This window comes from Python bivittatus, unplaced genomic scaffold (genome assembly GCF_059951505.1).
Source record: "Python bivittatus isolate LINGU-HERP-01145 unplaced genomic scaffold, Pbiv_v1 ctg000690_np1212, whole genome shotgun sequence".
In the NCBI taxonomy this organism is placed as follows: Eukaryota; Metazoa; Chordata; class Lepidosauria; order Squamata; family Pythonidae; genus Python; species Python bivittatus.
The window spans coordinates 11,915,369-11,931,218 of record NW_028277096.1 but is presented as its reverse complement, the minus strand read 5'-3'; the positions used below and the strand labels follow the sequence as shown (position 1 = coordinate 11,931,218).

Sequence of the window (15,850 nt, the reverse complement as noted above, 5' to 3'; positions counted from 1 at the left end):
GATTTGCAGCATTTTATGGGCTGTGGAAGCTGTTTTGATCAATACTTTGTGGATTCACTGAAACTTTGGGGTCTCTGCTCAGTTAATCTTTTTATTAGCAAGCCACCATCTGAGGTTCTTTGAGATGGAAACGTAGCTTCCTTTCTTGAGGAAAGGCTGTAAGACAGAGACAGAATCCTGTTACATTAATAGGCTGGGTCTGTACAGATACAGTGGTACCTCGGGTCACGAATGCTTCTGTTCACGACCAATTCGGGTCACGAACAGGACCGTTCGCAAAATTTTGCTTTCGTTCGTGAATGCCGGATCGGGTGACGAACAGGATCCGCGGCCATTTTCCCTCCCGTGACACATGGTTGTGGCTTCCTGTAGGGAGGGGGACTCTCCCTCCAAGCAATAACCACCTCCCCACCCGCCTTCCTGTCCTCCACTCCAGAAGTCGCCTCGAGCAAGGTTAGCATTCTCTCTCTTCGTACTGTATTTTGTTTCATATTTTTGTGGTTTTAAAAAAAAAATACATATGGTTCAGAACGGATTAACTGTAATTACATTGAACCTTATGGGAAAATTTGATTCGGGACGCGACCAAAATCGGGTTGCGACCAAATTCGTAGGGGTCAGAACGGATTAACCGTATTTACATTGAACCTTATGGGAAAATTTGATTTGGGTCGTGACCAGAGTCACGGAACAAATTAAGTTCGTGAACCGAGGTACCACTGTACTTAAACCGTTTCCTGGCTGCACACAATGCATTGATCAATAAGCTGTCCAAATACACCGAACTGCAAAATAACTAACTAAAGTTGAAATTAAACAACTTTTGTTTATCATATAAATGCAGCCATCCTTAACTTACCTCATTGGGCATATTGTATAATTTCACTCCATAGAATCCCAGATTCAATTTTTGGTCTCTCCACATACAGCTGGAGAAAAACTTGCCCCAAACCACAGAATCCCCTATTAGCCAGTAAGGAGAATCCTGAGTTAGTCAAACATCTGGTCTGACTCTGAGCCTTCCCTCAATTGCATCTTACCACAGCACAAACATGCCCTGGCAACTTCTTTCTTCTGTTGAGTCCTCATGGTGTTGCCTTCATCTGAGCCCCAGCCCACACCTGAGGCAGTATTAAAACATCCTTAACTGCACTGATGTTAAAGAAACATTGTTTTTCTCTCTCAAACCCAACAGAGGTATTACTATGGAAACTTCTGACCTGCTTTGCCTACCATTCTATTGGCACAGTCAGTTATCCCCAGAGGATCAGCCTGGCACATATTGGCCACTTTAGACTGGTGTGGGCACTGTTTTGCAGGGCCATTCTGCTTTGGCAGTAGCAGAGTCTGATTCTTTCAAACAGCTCTCTCCCTGTTATCTGCCAGGTAGTTGAGCAGATCCCCAGCTTAGAAACCTGGATCAGCCTGAACAGTAGCTGACTAGTAGTACTGCAGGAGAGTAGGCTATTCAGTGCATTAGGAGAGAGAAAACCAACTCTCTCTCTGCTGTTTCACAGCACAGCTCCCACAGTATCCATCAGCTGTTATTCACACTATTTTTAACTATGGCTTTAGTGCTTTTCCAAAATAGTGTCAAACCCATGTTCAAAAGGAACATGACGATTAGCTGTGTTTTTGGATACAGGTTTAGTGCTATTCTAGAATAATGCTAAACTCAAGCCAAAAGAAGCATATCCCCTGATAGTCAGATTCCCTTTGAATGCACCGGCACAAAGTACTTGTGCTGAAGCAGATGGTCCAGCTGTCTGTCAGAATTCATCTCCTCCCCCAGCTGTGCTCCTGTCCCAGTTAAGGAGAGTTATTGATGGAAGTTCTCCTGATAGCCGGCGATATTTGGTCGGAAGGATGGAAGCAAGAATCTATCCTTAAAGATCCCTGTGCTTTTTAAATAGGACACCATCATTTGCTGGTGTGGTGCAGTGGCAGGATAAAGATCACTAGCGGGGGCATGTAATGTTATGCCTGTGTGTAGTTTTCTTCCCGTTTGAGGACTAGTGGATAGCATTTTAACTCTCCTCCATATGAGGCAAGTTCCACTTTTCTTACTCTCTGTCTCTGGAATTTTGACTGGCTCAGGCTGATCTTTTAATGCCACTTTCTTCCCAGTGGCTGTGATGTGAACAGCCCAAGGCAGCCAGGTGCCAATGGAGAGGGTGATGAGGAAGCTCATGACAGACAGACACCATTGCACTTGGCGGCTTGCTGGGGACTTGAAGAAACAGTGCAGTGCCTTCTGGAGTTTGGCGCCAATGTAAATGCACAGGTATGAAGGGAAAGTCGCAACAGTTCAGCTGTCTGCTGACAGCCCTATTTTTTCACTGCTGGTATACTGATTTCTTTGCCTCTGCTCTTTGAACCTTTCCTTGTGGACAGTTGTTATGAAAATGCTCTGGGTCTACGTTGTACTCTGGTTTATCCTTTCTTTTGAGAAGTCAGTCCTTTCCTGTGAACCCATCCTTGCTTGCTTCTCAGGTCTGTCCTTCAGCTGGAAGCCAGTTCAAATCCTTTCTATTCTTTAGATTAGGTGAGGCTACAGGTTAAATTGACTCATTTGTCCCACTCACCTGGAGCTCTTTGCACCATTTTTAGACACATGTCCCTCCTTTGATGTATAACTATTTTAGAATAAATACCACACTTACAGATCACAGTTGCTGTTACATTATTGATGCACAATTGTTTGTTTCAAGTTACATAAGAAGTATAAAGTTGGGTTTGCTTCCAGATAGAGGCTGAATTGGGTGGAAAATTGGAGCATGATGGGCACGGTGGTGCTGCATGTGCAAATAAAGCTGTGATTTTCTATTTCTTTTCCTTGGATTTTAGGAGAGAATGTTGTTTTAGCACATTGAAAATGATAAGTCTCTTTTAGGACTTAAATGGCAGTTTTGATGTGTTTCCCACCTCAAAATGGCAGTAACCCTGTGATCAATTTTAAGTAGGTCTGTTTTGAAAGAGCTTTGGGGAGTGGGGTCCAAATGGGTTCAGGACCCCAAGTTGCCCACCTCTGTCCTATCATATTCAGAGCATCTCTGCTTAATCTATTACCTACACTTTGTCAATATTCTTAGCAAATCCATCCATTCTGTCTCCAAGGCAGATCCTGTGGGCACTGGGTGTTCATTTTGCACCACTGACTAAACTGTGTTTGCAGGATGCAGAAGGAAAAACCCCAATCCATGTTGCCATTATCAATCAGCACAACGTCATTATCCAGATGATGATCTCGCACTCTGCCATCCAGCTCAACTTAAGGGACCGGCAAGGCTTGACTCCCTTTGCGTGTGCTATGACATATAAAAACAACAAGGCGGCAGAAGCAATCCTCAAGCGGGAGCCTGGAGCTGCTGAGCAGGTAGAGGAGATCCAGATGCTCTGCGTTAAACACTCTTGTGCAGTCTGCTCTTTGCAGAGGCTTCCATCAATATGCTGTGTTAGTTTCACAGCTTGATAGTATTCAGTATGTAGGTAGGTGACTCATTTAGGAAAAAAACCTGGGCGAAACTGTTTTGTTTTCTTTGACCATAAAACACTCAGTCATTGCTTTGATTTGGTATTTTATTGAGTGAAATCTATCAGCTGTTACAAGAAACAAGAATTCCATCCTTTGCTCAAGTGATAATTTTCTGGGTTTGCTAAGTGATTTGGTTTATCTGCAGGGGTGCTTAAAGCAAGCTGAAATGCAGGATACCCATCAGATCTTTCAGAAATCTCAGCCTTTTTTCCCTAGAAGTGCTAAATTACCTGTTGTTCAGTAGAAGAGCTATCTTAAAAAAAACCTGAGTTTCTCAGATGTCCTGAGTAAATGGTATATTATGAAATCCATTAGAAGCTGAAAGAAAAAGAACGGTAGCAGAAGCTGGCATGTCCCCCTTCTGCTTCTCACTTTTTCAGATCTTTTTTTCCCATCCCCTTTTAACTTTTTTTGCACCTAAGAAAGCGGTCAAATCACTTTGTAGGACTAGAGTTCTCTGCCAGCTTGAATGTTTGTGGACTGTGAACGACTGCTGGCAGGCTAAGCTGAGTCTTGCATTGAAAACATAGGGAGTAGATTCCAAAGCACTGTCCTTCATAGCTTGGGTAATCATGTCTGCAGAAGGATTAACCGATTTTGGTTTGACTTAAAATGGTATTTTTTGGGGCTAGGTGGACAATAAAGGCCGGAATTTCCTCCATCTGGCGGTTCAGAATTCAGACATTGAGAGCGTGCTCTTCCTGATCAGTGTCCAAGCAGATGTGAATTCCAGGGTCCAGGATACCTCCAAGCTGACACCATTGCATCTTGCTGTGCAGGCCGGCTCTGAAATTATTGTGCGCAATCTGGTATGTGGTGCAAACTTTACAGCATTTTTAAAGTTGTGATGGGGAGAAAAAAGGCCTTTTTTGGTTTCAGGACATTTTTGAAAGAAGAAGACAAATAACAGATATATTAACCATTTTCTAAATTTAAACAACTACTGCAGATTGGACAGAAGAGCAGAAACGTTTCTGTAACGTTTGTTGACCCGATCCCTATATGTAGCTTCAAGTGAGCAAACTATGGATACCAGTGTGGATCTCTGCAGGTCTTGAGTGCCTGCCTCTGTCTCGCAAGTCTCTCCCAGGCTTGGCTTGCTTTACAGTACCGTTCTTTAACTTGGCGCTGATAAACTGGGATTGTTCCATCCTTTATTCCCAGCTGACCTGATTGCTGGCCCAACTGGGTCAGTTGGTTTTTACTGCAGAGTTGGTACCTGGTGGGCCATGTTTATTGCCCCATTCAGTTTTTGGAGTCCATAAGATCTGCCTGATGCACTTCAGAAATCTACTACAAACTGAGCAGCTAGCCACCTTTGGTTGACCTCAAAATCTGATTAGTACTTGGATGTGAGATCACCGGGAAAGCATTGAACTATAGCACCTCCCAGAAAAAAAGGCAAACCGTTTCTGTGTTGTTGCCAAGAAAACTACACAGATACCTTCATGAACTCATCAACTAGGGTAGCTTGCAAGTGGCAAATGCTAGAAAAGGCCTCTCCCCACCCGTTTTTTTCCATCATACAGAAGCGCCTGCCTAAGATGTGACTGCAATGAAATAGAAACAGTGTTTTCCTTCAGAGTTTAAAGTACCGCTTTTAATTTTAAAATCATCTCAGCAGGTTGCAGCACCTAGTTGACCTTGCCGGCATCTGGAAGTGAACTGGGTCAGGCTGGCTAGTATTTGGGTGGGAAACCAAAGCAAATCCCAAAGCTGTAGAAAGCTGAAATGCATCTCAGATGAATGGAATAACAAACCACTTCCTTCTATTGCCGAGAAAACATTCACTGACTATCCTTGAAATCATCCGGAGTCAAACTTGACTTGAAAGAGAGGAGGTTTTTTAAAGAAAAAAACAAATTAAAACCATGTAAAATTAAGAGAAGCTGTTGTGCCAGATTGCTTCAATTTGTCATGATTTCAGAACAGTTCTTACTGTTGACTGTGATGTGAGCTTTTGATTTCTTTAATGTGCTGTAGCCAGCCTTGGTATTATATTAATAGTAAACAAGGTATTGAATTATTAATAATTGAGTAGATGTTCTTTCTTCCAAGCGGTCTGCTGACCTACATCTTACTGCCACTGGAACAAGCAGTGCTAAACAATCCCTCCTTTTCTCTGTGTGTTTCCTTCTCCATAGCTGCTTGCAGGTGCCAAAGTCAATGAGTTGAACAAGCATCGCCAGACTGCCCTCCATCTCGCAGCCCAGCAAGACCTGCCCACAATCTGCTCCGTCCTTCTGGAGAATGGCGTTGACTTTGCTGCTGTGGATGAAAACAAAAACAATGGTATGTCTTTTCAACTCCAAGGTTCAGAAGCTTCTGCATTATTCAAGTTCCCTCCCCTCTCGGTTTTCCTCTAGCTTTAGCTGAGTACTTCCTTGGCTTCAGAAGCCACCTTGATTCTCTTGTGAACATGGTTCTCCTTTTGGGCTCATAATGATGCTTCAGAGCCCTCTTCAGCATTCTTGCTAGCGTTCTCTCAGTTGGGGTGGGCGGGGCTTAATGCATCTGATGCTTAATAGCCCAAAGTCCTAAAAAGAAGATTGTTGGAGCTGGTTGCCTTTTTCTAATTAGACTTTCCCAATGTGGCACCTTCCAGATGCATCTGAGTATATCTTTCAGTGTTCCAAGCCAGTACGGTCATCAGTAAGTAAATCATGTACTGATCTGCTTTTAGGTTCTGTTTGAATCACGCCTACTTTCTCTTCATTATCAAAATTTAGCTCTCCACCTGGCGGTCATGCAAGGACGCCTGTCAAACATTCGTGTCCTTCTGACGGAGTGTACTATAGATGCAGAAGCCATTAATGCCAGGTAAGAGGAACAGCCTTTTTATCTCTGTATTAGCTGTTTTTTAGCACTGAAAACTATCCAGGAGTGGGTTGCTTCTCTCCTTGCTTTAGAAGCAAGGCCATACAAATATCTTTCAGTGGGAGGAACTTTTCCCATATGCAGTAAGGTTGCTGCAGATTTAGGAAGCTTTCCCAGAACTCAAGCTCTTAATAGATGTGTATGTGTGTGTTTATACCAGCACATGATTGCCACATTTGTATGCCTGTCAGTTTATCTGGCCTTGGACTTTCAGACTGTTTCAGAGATTGTGGTTATGCAATTACATGGGGAAAGTTGCCATGTATAGCAAGGCTTTCTTAGTAAGGCTCCTGTGGAGGAAGGGTAGACAGAATTGCTTCAGAGAGATGAAACAGACCTTCTTTTCCTGGTCTTTGATATTTTTTGAGTATGAGCACTTAGTATGCAATCATCATTGAAAAGGAATTGTGTACAACATCTAACTAGGATCTAAGATGTCTTTGAAATTTGCAAGGTGATACAGTGTATTAAGCTTTCCAGTATGGGAGAGAGTCATAGTTCAGTGACAGACTGTGCTTTGAATGCAGAAAGTTTCAGCCTGGTCATTGTTTCTCACTTTGGAGTGCTGATGCACGAAACAAGTAAAATCCAAGAAGTTTGCTGTTGCCTTCTCTGACATAATGGCACATTTGAACATCAGACTCAATGAGAAAAATTGACTCCCTGTTAATGTCAGCCTGTACAATAATCTGAGTAGTAACCTTTCTAACATGGTACTTAACTGCTACTTCTGGACTGCTCTCCAAGAAAGCCTAAAAAAATGACTCCTGTTTCAGTCCCCATATATTTGCAGAATGATCTCCCTCCTCTCAGAGGGGTAATCAGAAGGCTCTCTGATGGTCCCGTTCTTCCAAGGATAAATGATTTCTTTAGGTTGCTTCCAGTCAGCCCAAATTTCCTGACACAACCTAATTTGTCTAGTTGGAAAGTTCATAGCCCTTCCACCAAGGAATTCCCCCTTGAACCCACCTGCAAATGTAGATGCTGTTAATAGTGAAATGTTAAAATATTTGTTTATGGAGTGACTATGCAGATAATGTAATATGTACCTGTAGCTGATTGGAAGAATGCCATTATTTTTCCTCCAAAGGAAAAGGTAGCAAGAATGAATGCAAAAACTACAGAGGGCTTAGTTTGTTAAGTGTGCCTGGGAAGATGCTGGGAAGAATTCTGATCGAAGGTATTGGGAAAGGTCACAGTGAGCAAAATGTGGGAAGTATAATGTGCAGTTTTAGGGTTTCTTTGCCACGCAGGGGGTTTTGTTCTTCAACAGATTATTGAGAAATATATGGATGTGAGAATGTAAGTTTGATTATAGATTTATTGATTTAGAGAAATTATATAATAAACTGCATAGACTTGAATTATGAAAGGTTTTGCATGACTATAGAGTTGAAAGTTGATTGCTGAATGCAATAAGAATGGTGTATAATGGAAGTTAAACATGCGTGAGAATGTTGAACATTTAGTAATTGGTTCAACATTGAGTAGCGACTAATACAAGGATATGTGATGTCCCCTTGCTGTTTTAATATATTTATGGATATATGTACCAGCTTAAGCAAGGCTTGTGATGACTTTAGAGATGTGTTGGTTGGGGATATGAATGTACCTGAACTTTTCTATGCAAATGATGCTGTGCTGTTGGCTGAGAACCTGATTGATTTGCAGTGAACATTAGATACTGCAACAAGGAATATGGATCTGAAAATGTATCAAATACTAAGGTAGTTGTGTTTGACAGGGACAGTGAGTGAACTATGTTAAATCTACATAAATGGCAAAAAAATTGAGCAAGCAGATGAATTTTTGCAACTTGGAGGAATGGTTTCTAAAGATGGGGAAATGGATGGACAAATTTGAGGACATGCAAATGCTGGTCAAAAGATAGCGGGTAATATTGTTATAAGGAATGAACGTCAAAAGAAGCAGAAATGGCTGTGCGGACATGCTTATGCCTACTTTGTACTAATGGAAGTGAGAGGTGTGTCAGGAGAAACATAAAACTAAGTTGAATGGAGTAGGAATGGGGAACGTAGGAGGCGTGCATGGTAATAGAAGAAAGTTACAAATGAATGAGGGCTGAATGAATGTGGATTGAATATGAAATATTTGTATAGATCTGAAAGGAATTTGTTGAAGTGATTTGGTCTTGCAGAAAATGAAAGAGCATTGAATCACAAAGAATTGTGAAAGAAGAGTGAAGGAATCAAGAGGAAAGGGAAGACTGAGAAAGTCATAGCTGGACGGGGTTGATGAGTTCCTGAAAAAAAAGTGGAAAGTTTAAAGAACAAAAAGCAACAAGGAAGATTTGCGAGGATAGAAAAGTACAATGGTGCTTAAAATTTGTGCATATTTATAACCTAAAATGTCATCTGTTCTCCGCACAAGTCCTAAAACATGATAAAGAGAACCCAATTAAATAAATGAGTCAAAAACATACTTATTTAATTATTCTTTGAGGAAAATGATCCAGAGTTACTACAGAGCGGTATAGCAAATGGTTACTGGGTAAAGCAGTTTTAACTATGTTTTGCTTTCTTTTCTTATCCCAGGCTTTTAATCTCTTTAGTTTTATATTCCCTACTCCTTTTCTGTGCTCTGCATGATGCTGAGGGGGATAGCATGAAAGGCATGGAGGTACAGTGGTACCTCGGGTTACAAACGCCTCTGTTAATGAACTTTTCGGGTTACGACCAGCTCCGGCCGCAAAAATTTACCTCGGTTTGCAAACTCCGCCTCGGGTTATGAACCAGATCCGCGGCCATTTTCCCTCCTGTGACACGTGGTCCGCGGCCATTTTCCGCCCCTGACACATGGTCCGCGGCCATTTTTCCACCCCTGACACATGGTCCACGGCCATTTTCCGCCCCTGACACGTGGTCCGCGGCCATTTTTCCACCCCTGACATGTGGTCCGCGGCCATTTTTCCGCCCCTGACACGTGGTCCACGGCCATTTTCCACCCCTGACACGTGGTCGTAGGGAGGGGGACTCTCCCTCCAAGCAATAGCCGCCTCCCTTTCCTCCATGCCAGAACGGATTAACGGTAATTACATTGAACCTTATGGGGAAATTTGCTTCGGGTTGCGACCAATTCGGGCTGCGACCAGAGTCATGGAACGAATTAAGTTCGTAAGCCGAGGTACCACTGTACATATCTGGTGGCATTAATCACCTTTCAGTGCCTGTGTAGTTGAATGATAAAGGTCCTCACTAGTTTTCATCGGTAATATTCCTGTGTTTAAGAAGATTGTATGAGAGAGGCTTTTTAAAAGACAAAACAAATTATTGGTTCATTCTATTCAGTTCTATTCAGCATGAGATCCATTTACCCGATGCTTTAGGGATATGGCTGTGCCAGTTCTAAAAAATAAAAGAGTTTGTCACAAGCCTGCATTTATGGATCATAATGGTGATTAGCAGGTAACACCTTTTTGCTTCAGAACTGCCTTTAAAGATGTACGGGGTGTGTGTGTGTGTGTAAAAAAAAAAAAGTGAACCCTGATTCGGAAAGGAGAAAGCTTCTTGTATTGCCAGTGGAATTTGCTTTGGATGTAACAAGCTCAGCATCTCATTACCAGAGGCCAGTCCCCGATGCACGTCCTGGGGCAGTATGGGAAAGAAAATGCAGCAGCCATCTTTGATTTCTTCCGGGAATGTATGCCAGAATATCCACTTGACAAGCCAGATGCTGATGGAAACACATGTAAGTACTTTTATGCCAGTGTTTTTGAAACTTGGCAACTTTAAGATGGGTGGACTTCAACTCCCAGAATTCCCCAGCCAGCATGGCTGGCTGGGGAATTCTGGGAGTTGAAGTCCACCCATCTTAAAGTTGCCAAGTTTCAAAAACACTGTTTTAGGCTAACTGTTGCTCAACAGTGCAGAATGCTAACATTTCCTCCTTCAGCCTTTTGTTTTTAAGGATTAAAGTTGCCCAAGGATCCCCATTCACAAAAGAGGGCAAATTGTGCTTTTGGGTACAACAGGCATTGAGTTTGGTTTGGCCCTTTTGCAAGATTTGCTGAAAACAAAATTAGCCCTTCCCTCCACGTGTTGAAACTGTAGCTCCCAGAATTCTCATCCAGGATGGAGAAGGTGTTTTAGCTTCTTCCCAGCCCAACAGAGTAACTGCAGTCTTGGCAAAAGAGATGAGATTATGTGAATGAGTTGGTAGAAATTCTCCCTCCACTAAAGACATTCTTGTTTTCTCATGCTAAGAGCTGCTGTGTTAGAATCACTTTCTCTACCCTAGTCTTCTCTAGATGTGTTGGGACTGCAAATCTCAGAATTTCCTCAGTTTTCACCCATGCTGTTTAGAAATTCTGGGGTGTATAGTTCCAACACGCCTGGAAAGGACCATGTTGGATTTCAGATCAGGGAGATAAGAGACACTTTTCCCCAAAAAATATTTTATCTCTGTTATATGCACATCTGCAGTTTCTGCCCCAGTTTCTGATTTGCTTCTAGTTCTACCTTTTCTGTTAAAGGTCGAAGAGCCTTTATTAGTCATACTTTAATTCAGATTCTTGCATTGAAAGGCGTTAGACTTCATGTCCTGTTCCATCTCTCTAATTGTATGTCTTATAGACCACTATGAACATTTTAAATTGAAGTATGCTATAGAAATATATTAATCAATAAAATTTTGTCAGTGTAGCCTAACATCTCACAGAATTCCTGTGGCTATAGGGGATATATTCTTTAGAAGTGGAGGACAAAAGACACTTTCAGGTGTGACACCTAGTACCTGTATCCTTGAGTTGGGGGAAAAGGGTCGTCATCCTCTTTGCTAACATAATCATGGAATTCATTAGATTTCTTGGGGTGGAATGATGTCTCTGAAGTTACCAGATGCTCACTTGTGTTTAGTGTATGTGGCAGCTGTTATTTGGGGCAGAAGTGTAAGTTAGCACAACAGTGTACAACTTACTAATGCGTTAACCTCTCTGGTGGTTTATGTCAAAACTCTTTTGGCAGACTAGGAGAAGTATGTAGACATTGATATCAGCTATTCCTTGCCCCAGTGACTTCCAATAATACTTGCCATGATAGTTGGGTTACATGTGGGGCTGGGTTCTGTGTTTTTTTCTTTTTCTTTTTCCAATTAAGAAAAATGGTTTACTGCCATATGACTTGCTGGGGAATGTTAATTACCTAGAATCACTGAAGTACTGATGCAGGTGATTTGATTGAATTGAGTACGATGGGATCCAAATACTTCCCTTCTTCTTTTCCTTCCAAGTGCTCCTTTCAGCCTACATGAGGGGAAATGCCAACCTGTGCCGGGCTATAGTGAGAGCTGGAGCTCGCCTGGGCATCAACAACAATCAAGGGATCAATATCTTCAACTATCAAGTAGCAACTAAACAGCTTCTCTTCCGGCTTCTGGGTAAGGATTTTGGAAAGTTGCATGTCCAGGAGCTATCCTTGGGAAACAGCCACAAATGACCAACTTCCAGATAGTCAGGGAACTTCCACAGACTTCTCTGTCAGTAAGAAAAGCAAGCTGTAGGCTGTTTTAAGCTGAAATCCACTCCCCAGAAAAGGTAGAAGCAGCCTCTGCTAGCCCATCAAATTGCTCTGAGAATTTAAAAAAAAAAAAAAAATTGAGGGAGCAAGGGAAAAAATTATAGACCTCTTGAGTCTTATCTTTCCTCCACATCATGTGTTTTGAATCTTATATTTCTTAAAAGAAGACACAGCTAAAGAAGATTATCAAGCAAATTGCAGCATGGCAGGCTGACAGATGTTATCGAAAGGCATGGGCTTTTGTGAGCTCACAGCTCACAAAAGCATATGCCTTTTAATAAAACTTGTTAGCCTGAAAAAGTGCCACTAGCCTCCTCCTGATTTTTGGCTACCGTAGACTAACAGGCTCTCCTCCTAGGGGGTTTTCTCAGAATCAGTATGTGGTTTAATAGCTGGAGAAAGTGGGCGTAGAACTGAGAGACTCGTTTTGGCTTCCATCATACCGGTAGTCATTTTTTCCATAATTCTCTCTACCTGTTGGCCATCTGTAATTGGATGGCCACTGATGATCATCTCCTTCATGGGCAGGCATTTAAGAGAGCAAAGCAAGAAAAATCTTTGGGTAGGTACTTCTACAACTTCTGGTCTGTTTGGTTTAGCTTAGATGGGCCCAGCTAAAGCCTGAAAGAATTGGATCCCATTAACTAAGACAGTCCTTAAGAGTTTCATTTCAATCTCTTGCATGCCTGCATAGGTTTACATAAATAGGGTGGGTTAGAAGGGTGGAGAGTGATTGTGGGTTCCCATTGTTGCCCTTTCTTTTGCAGACATGTTGTCCAAGGAACCTCCCTGGTGTGATGGCTCCAATTGTTATGAATGTGGTGCCAAGTTTGGGGTCACATTGAGAAAGCATCACTGGTAATCTATCCTGAGTGTTGATCTTTTAGGACCATCAAGTGATGAATTGTTGCATAAATGGAAGTGTTTTTTTTTTTTAATGTTACAAACAGTCTAGCGAAGGACTTGGTAATCTGACATTCTTAATCATTCTGTCCCAGCCTGCTTTTTTGAGATGGACAGTGTAGCTGTCAATAGAGCTCGTTGTGCTATTTATTGAAACCTGGTCCTCTCCCTGTCCAATAAGCAGCTTGTGCTATATTTCATTCATATCCATTTGTCCAAATCCTATGGTCAGGAATAAGGCCTTTCCTCTTGCCCACCTCTCAGAGTTGCTAACTCTTAAGGAAGATAGAGGGTCTTTTCTCTAGAAGCCCCACACTGATGGAAAGCCTTGCCGTCAGGGATCTATCTATTCAACCTGTCTCTTAAAAACTCCTTTCTTCTGAGTGTATCTGATAGTTCTGCTGTACATGCAGAATATTCCAGATGTGATCCCCAGTTAAAGAAACTGCCTGGAACTCAGGCAAATCATGGATACGAAGTAGAGGCAGCACTGTGCCAAATGGGGGCCAAAGGTCTCACTAAAAAAGCTTTGTGTACTTATTTATTAATTACACAGATTTCTACGCCACTTCGGTCTTCAACACTGAGTGGTTTACGAACCTCAGTTTGGGAATTCAGGTTAAAAGCATACAATCAATACAAAACAAAAATAACAATCTCACCCACACAAAATAGAGTTCAGGCATAAAATATGTTATTACGAAAAGACAGCTGCAAGTAATACTTCCAGTTTCTTTTCAAATTCACCTTTTTGGCCTCGGAAAGCAAGGACTGGTTTCAGTTGAAGACGAAACAAATACAAAGACCTGGATGAAATTCCCTCTGTAGGAGATGATTATGTACCATCAAGTCAGTGTCAATTCTTAGCAACTACGTAGATAGATTGTCTTGTTTTACCCACACTTTTGTGTTTGTTTTATCCTCCATTGTCTTCCAGTCTCTGCTTTTACAGTGTCAACCAGCCTAGCTCAAAAAGAAGCTTTCTCTTTTCATGTAACCACATTACTTATTTATTTAAGAAATGTATATGGCCACCCACCTCTAACAATTGCAACTCTGAGTGACATACATACAACACGTGATAAGAAAACAGTACTTACAGTTAAAAACAACAAAAATTAATAGGCCATCAGAACCCAAGTTTATTTTATACCCCTCCAGGTGGGAACTCCAATCATGTTTGCCCCAACACCTGACAAAATAATCATTTTTAGAGCCTTTCTAAAGCCAGCGGAGTTGGGCCAACCATATATCGGAGGGGAGGGGAAGGGAGGGGAGGGGAGGGGAGGGGAGGAGGTCATTCCAGAGTGCAGGGACTACAATGGAAAAAGCATCCCTCCTATTGCTTGAGGGAAAGGACCCAAAGCATGCCCATCCTATTAAAGTGTGTGGGATGAATAGATACCATTGGAGATAGGCTGTCCTGCAAATAACCTGATCCTGTGCCATGTAGGGCTTTATAGATGATAATCAGCACCTTAAATTTCACCCAGAAACCTATCTGGAGCCAGTGCATTTTTTGAAGTAGTGGTGTTAAATAGCTGTACCAAGGCGCACTCATAATTACCAGTGCTGTTGCATGCTGGACTATTTGTAGTTTCTGGATGGTCTTCAAGGGCAGCCCCATGTAGTGCACATTGCAGTAATCCAACCAGGAGGTGGCTAAGGCATAAATGACAGTAAACAGAGCTTCGCAATCCAAGAACAGGCACAATTGGTGCACAGGATGAAGTTGTACAAAGGCCCTCCTGGCAACAGCTGCCACCTGCTCTTCAAGCAGGAGTTATAAATCCAGGGGAACCCCCAAATTGTGCAATGCCTCTGAACAGGGAAGTACCACACATGCGCATACACACCCAGAGCTAAGGATGGGAAATCCTGAGTCTTGGGACCCAGAAGACCCCAAATCCATAGCTTCTCATTGTTGCTAGGGTTGAAGCCTGTTTTTACCCACCCAGAGCCCCATAACCTCCAGATACTGGGTCAGAACTTCAACAGCATCACTTGGTAGCAAGAGGCAGAGATATAAAGTTGAGTATCATCAGTATTACTGATGGATGACTTCCCCAGGGGCTTCATGTTGATGTTAAAACAAAAATGGGGAAAGGGTAGAGCCCTGTGGCATCCTACAAACTGTAACTGCCCCTGAAGGGAGGAAAACCATCGCAACACCATGCCTCCCATTCCCAATCCCTGAGCCAGTCCAGAAGGATACCATGGTTGATGGTATTGAAGGCCACTGAGAGAGCAAGGAGGGCCAGAATGGATGCAATTCCCCATCCCAAGCCCACCAGAGGGCATCAACAAGCACAACCAATGTTGTCTGAGTCCTCTGTTTTGGTGTGAAACCAGGCTGGAAGGGGTCCAGATACTTCACTTCTTCCAGGACCTTTTGGAGCTGCAAGCCAATTACCTTCTCAACAACTTTTCCTAACAGGAAAAGTTGGGGACATGATGAAAATTGTCCAGTTCTTTTGGATCCAGTGATGGTTTTTTCAGAAGGGGGATAGACAGTTGCTTCTTTCAGAGCCAATGGGACCACCCCCTCTCTCAAGGATGCATTTACCACCATCCACATGTCCCCTTTCTGGAGACCTTAACCAGCCTGGAGGGGTGTGGATTTAAAACACAGGTAGATACGTTAACCACCCCAAAGATCCTGTCCACTTCCTCAGAACTAACAGGATTGAACTACTGCCAGATAAGTATGCAAGACTGTTTCTCAGTCACCCCCGTAAGTGCTGCATAACTGGAGTTCAGCCATTTTATCCACCAAGGTGTGGAGAATAGTCCTCACAACCCTGCAAATGCTCCCCCAGCCCCTCCATACCCAAGGGACTAGGTCACCCTGAACAGGGCCACTGGCCAGGACTCAAAGGATGCAGTAAGAGTGGAGAAATAAGCATGTTTTACTACTCTTGAGTTGTACTTCTGTCTTCCTCCAGTGGCATTCTAGACATCTACCACTTTATCCTCTGGAGGTCCTCTGTAAACCAAGGAG

The 15,850-nt window shown here is 42.6% G+C and overlaps 1 protein-coding gene across 1 annotated transcript in view; it reads left to right on the top strand.

The window, feature by feature from the left end:
* The window catches only part of ANKFY1 (ankyrin repeat and FYVE domain containing 1), a 66,015-nt gene that overhangs the window by 44,997 nt on the left and 5,168 nt on the right, over positions 1-15,850 (top strand). The window contains exons 17-24 of the mRNA XM_015890081.3: positions 2,128-2,284; positions 3,176-3,376; positions 4,168-4,344; positions 5,680-5,827; positions 6,265-6,355; positions 9,996-10,120; positions 11,660-11,806; positions 12,714-12,804. Of these exons, the coding sequence (XP_015745567.1) occupies positions 2,128-2,284; positions 3,176-3,376; positions 4,168-4,344; positions 5,680-5,827; positions 6,265-6,355; positions 9,996-10,120; positions 11,660-11,806; positions 12,714-12,804 (1,137 nt within the window). The remainder of the gene's footprint in view (positions 1-2,127; positions 2,285-3,175; positions 3,377-4,167; positions 4,345-5,679; positions 5,828-6,264; positions 6,356-9,995; positions 10,121-11,659; positions 11,807-12,713; positions 12,805-15,850) is intronic.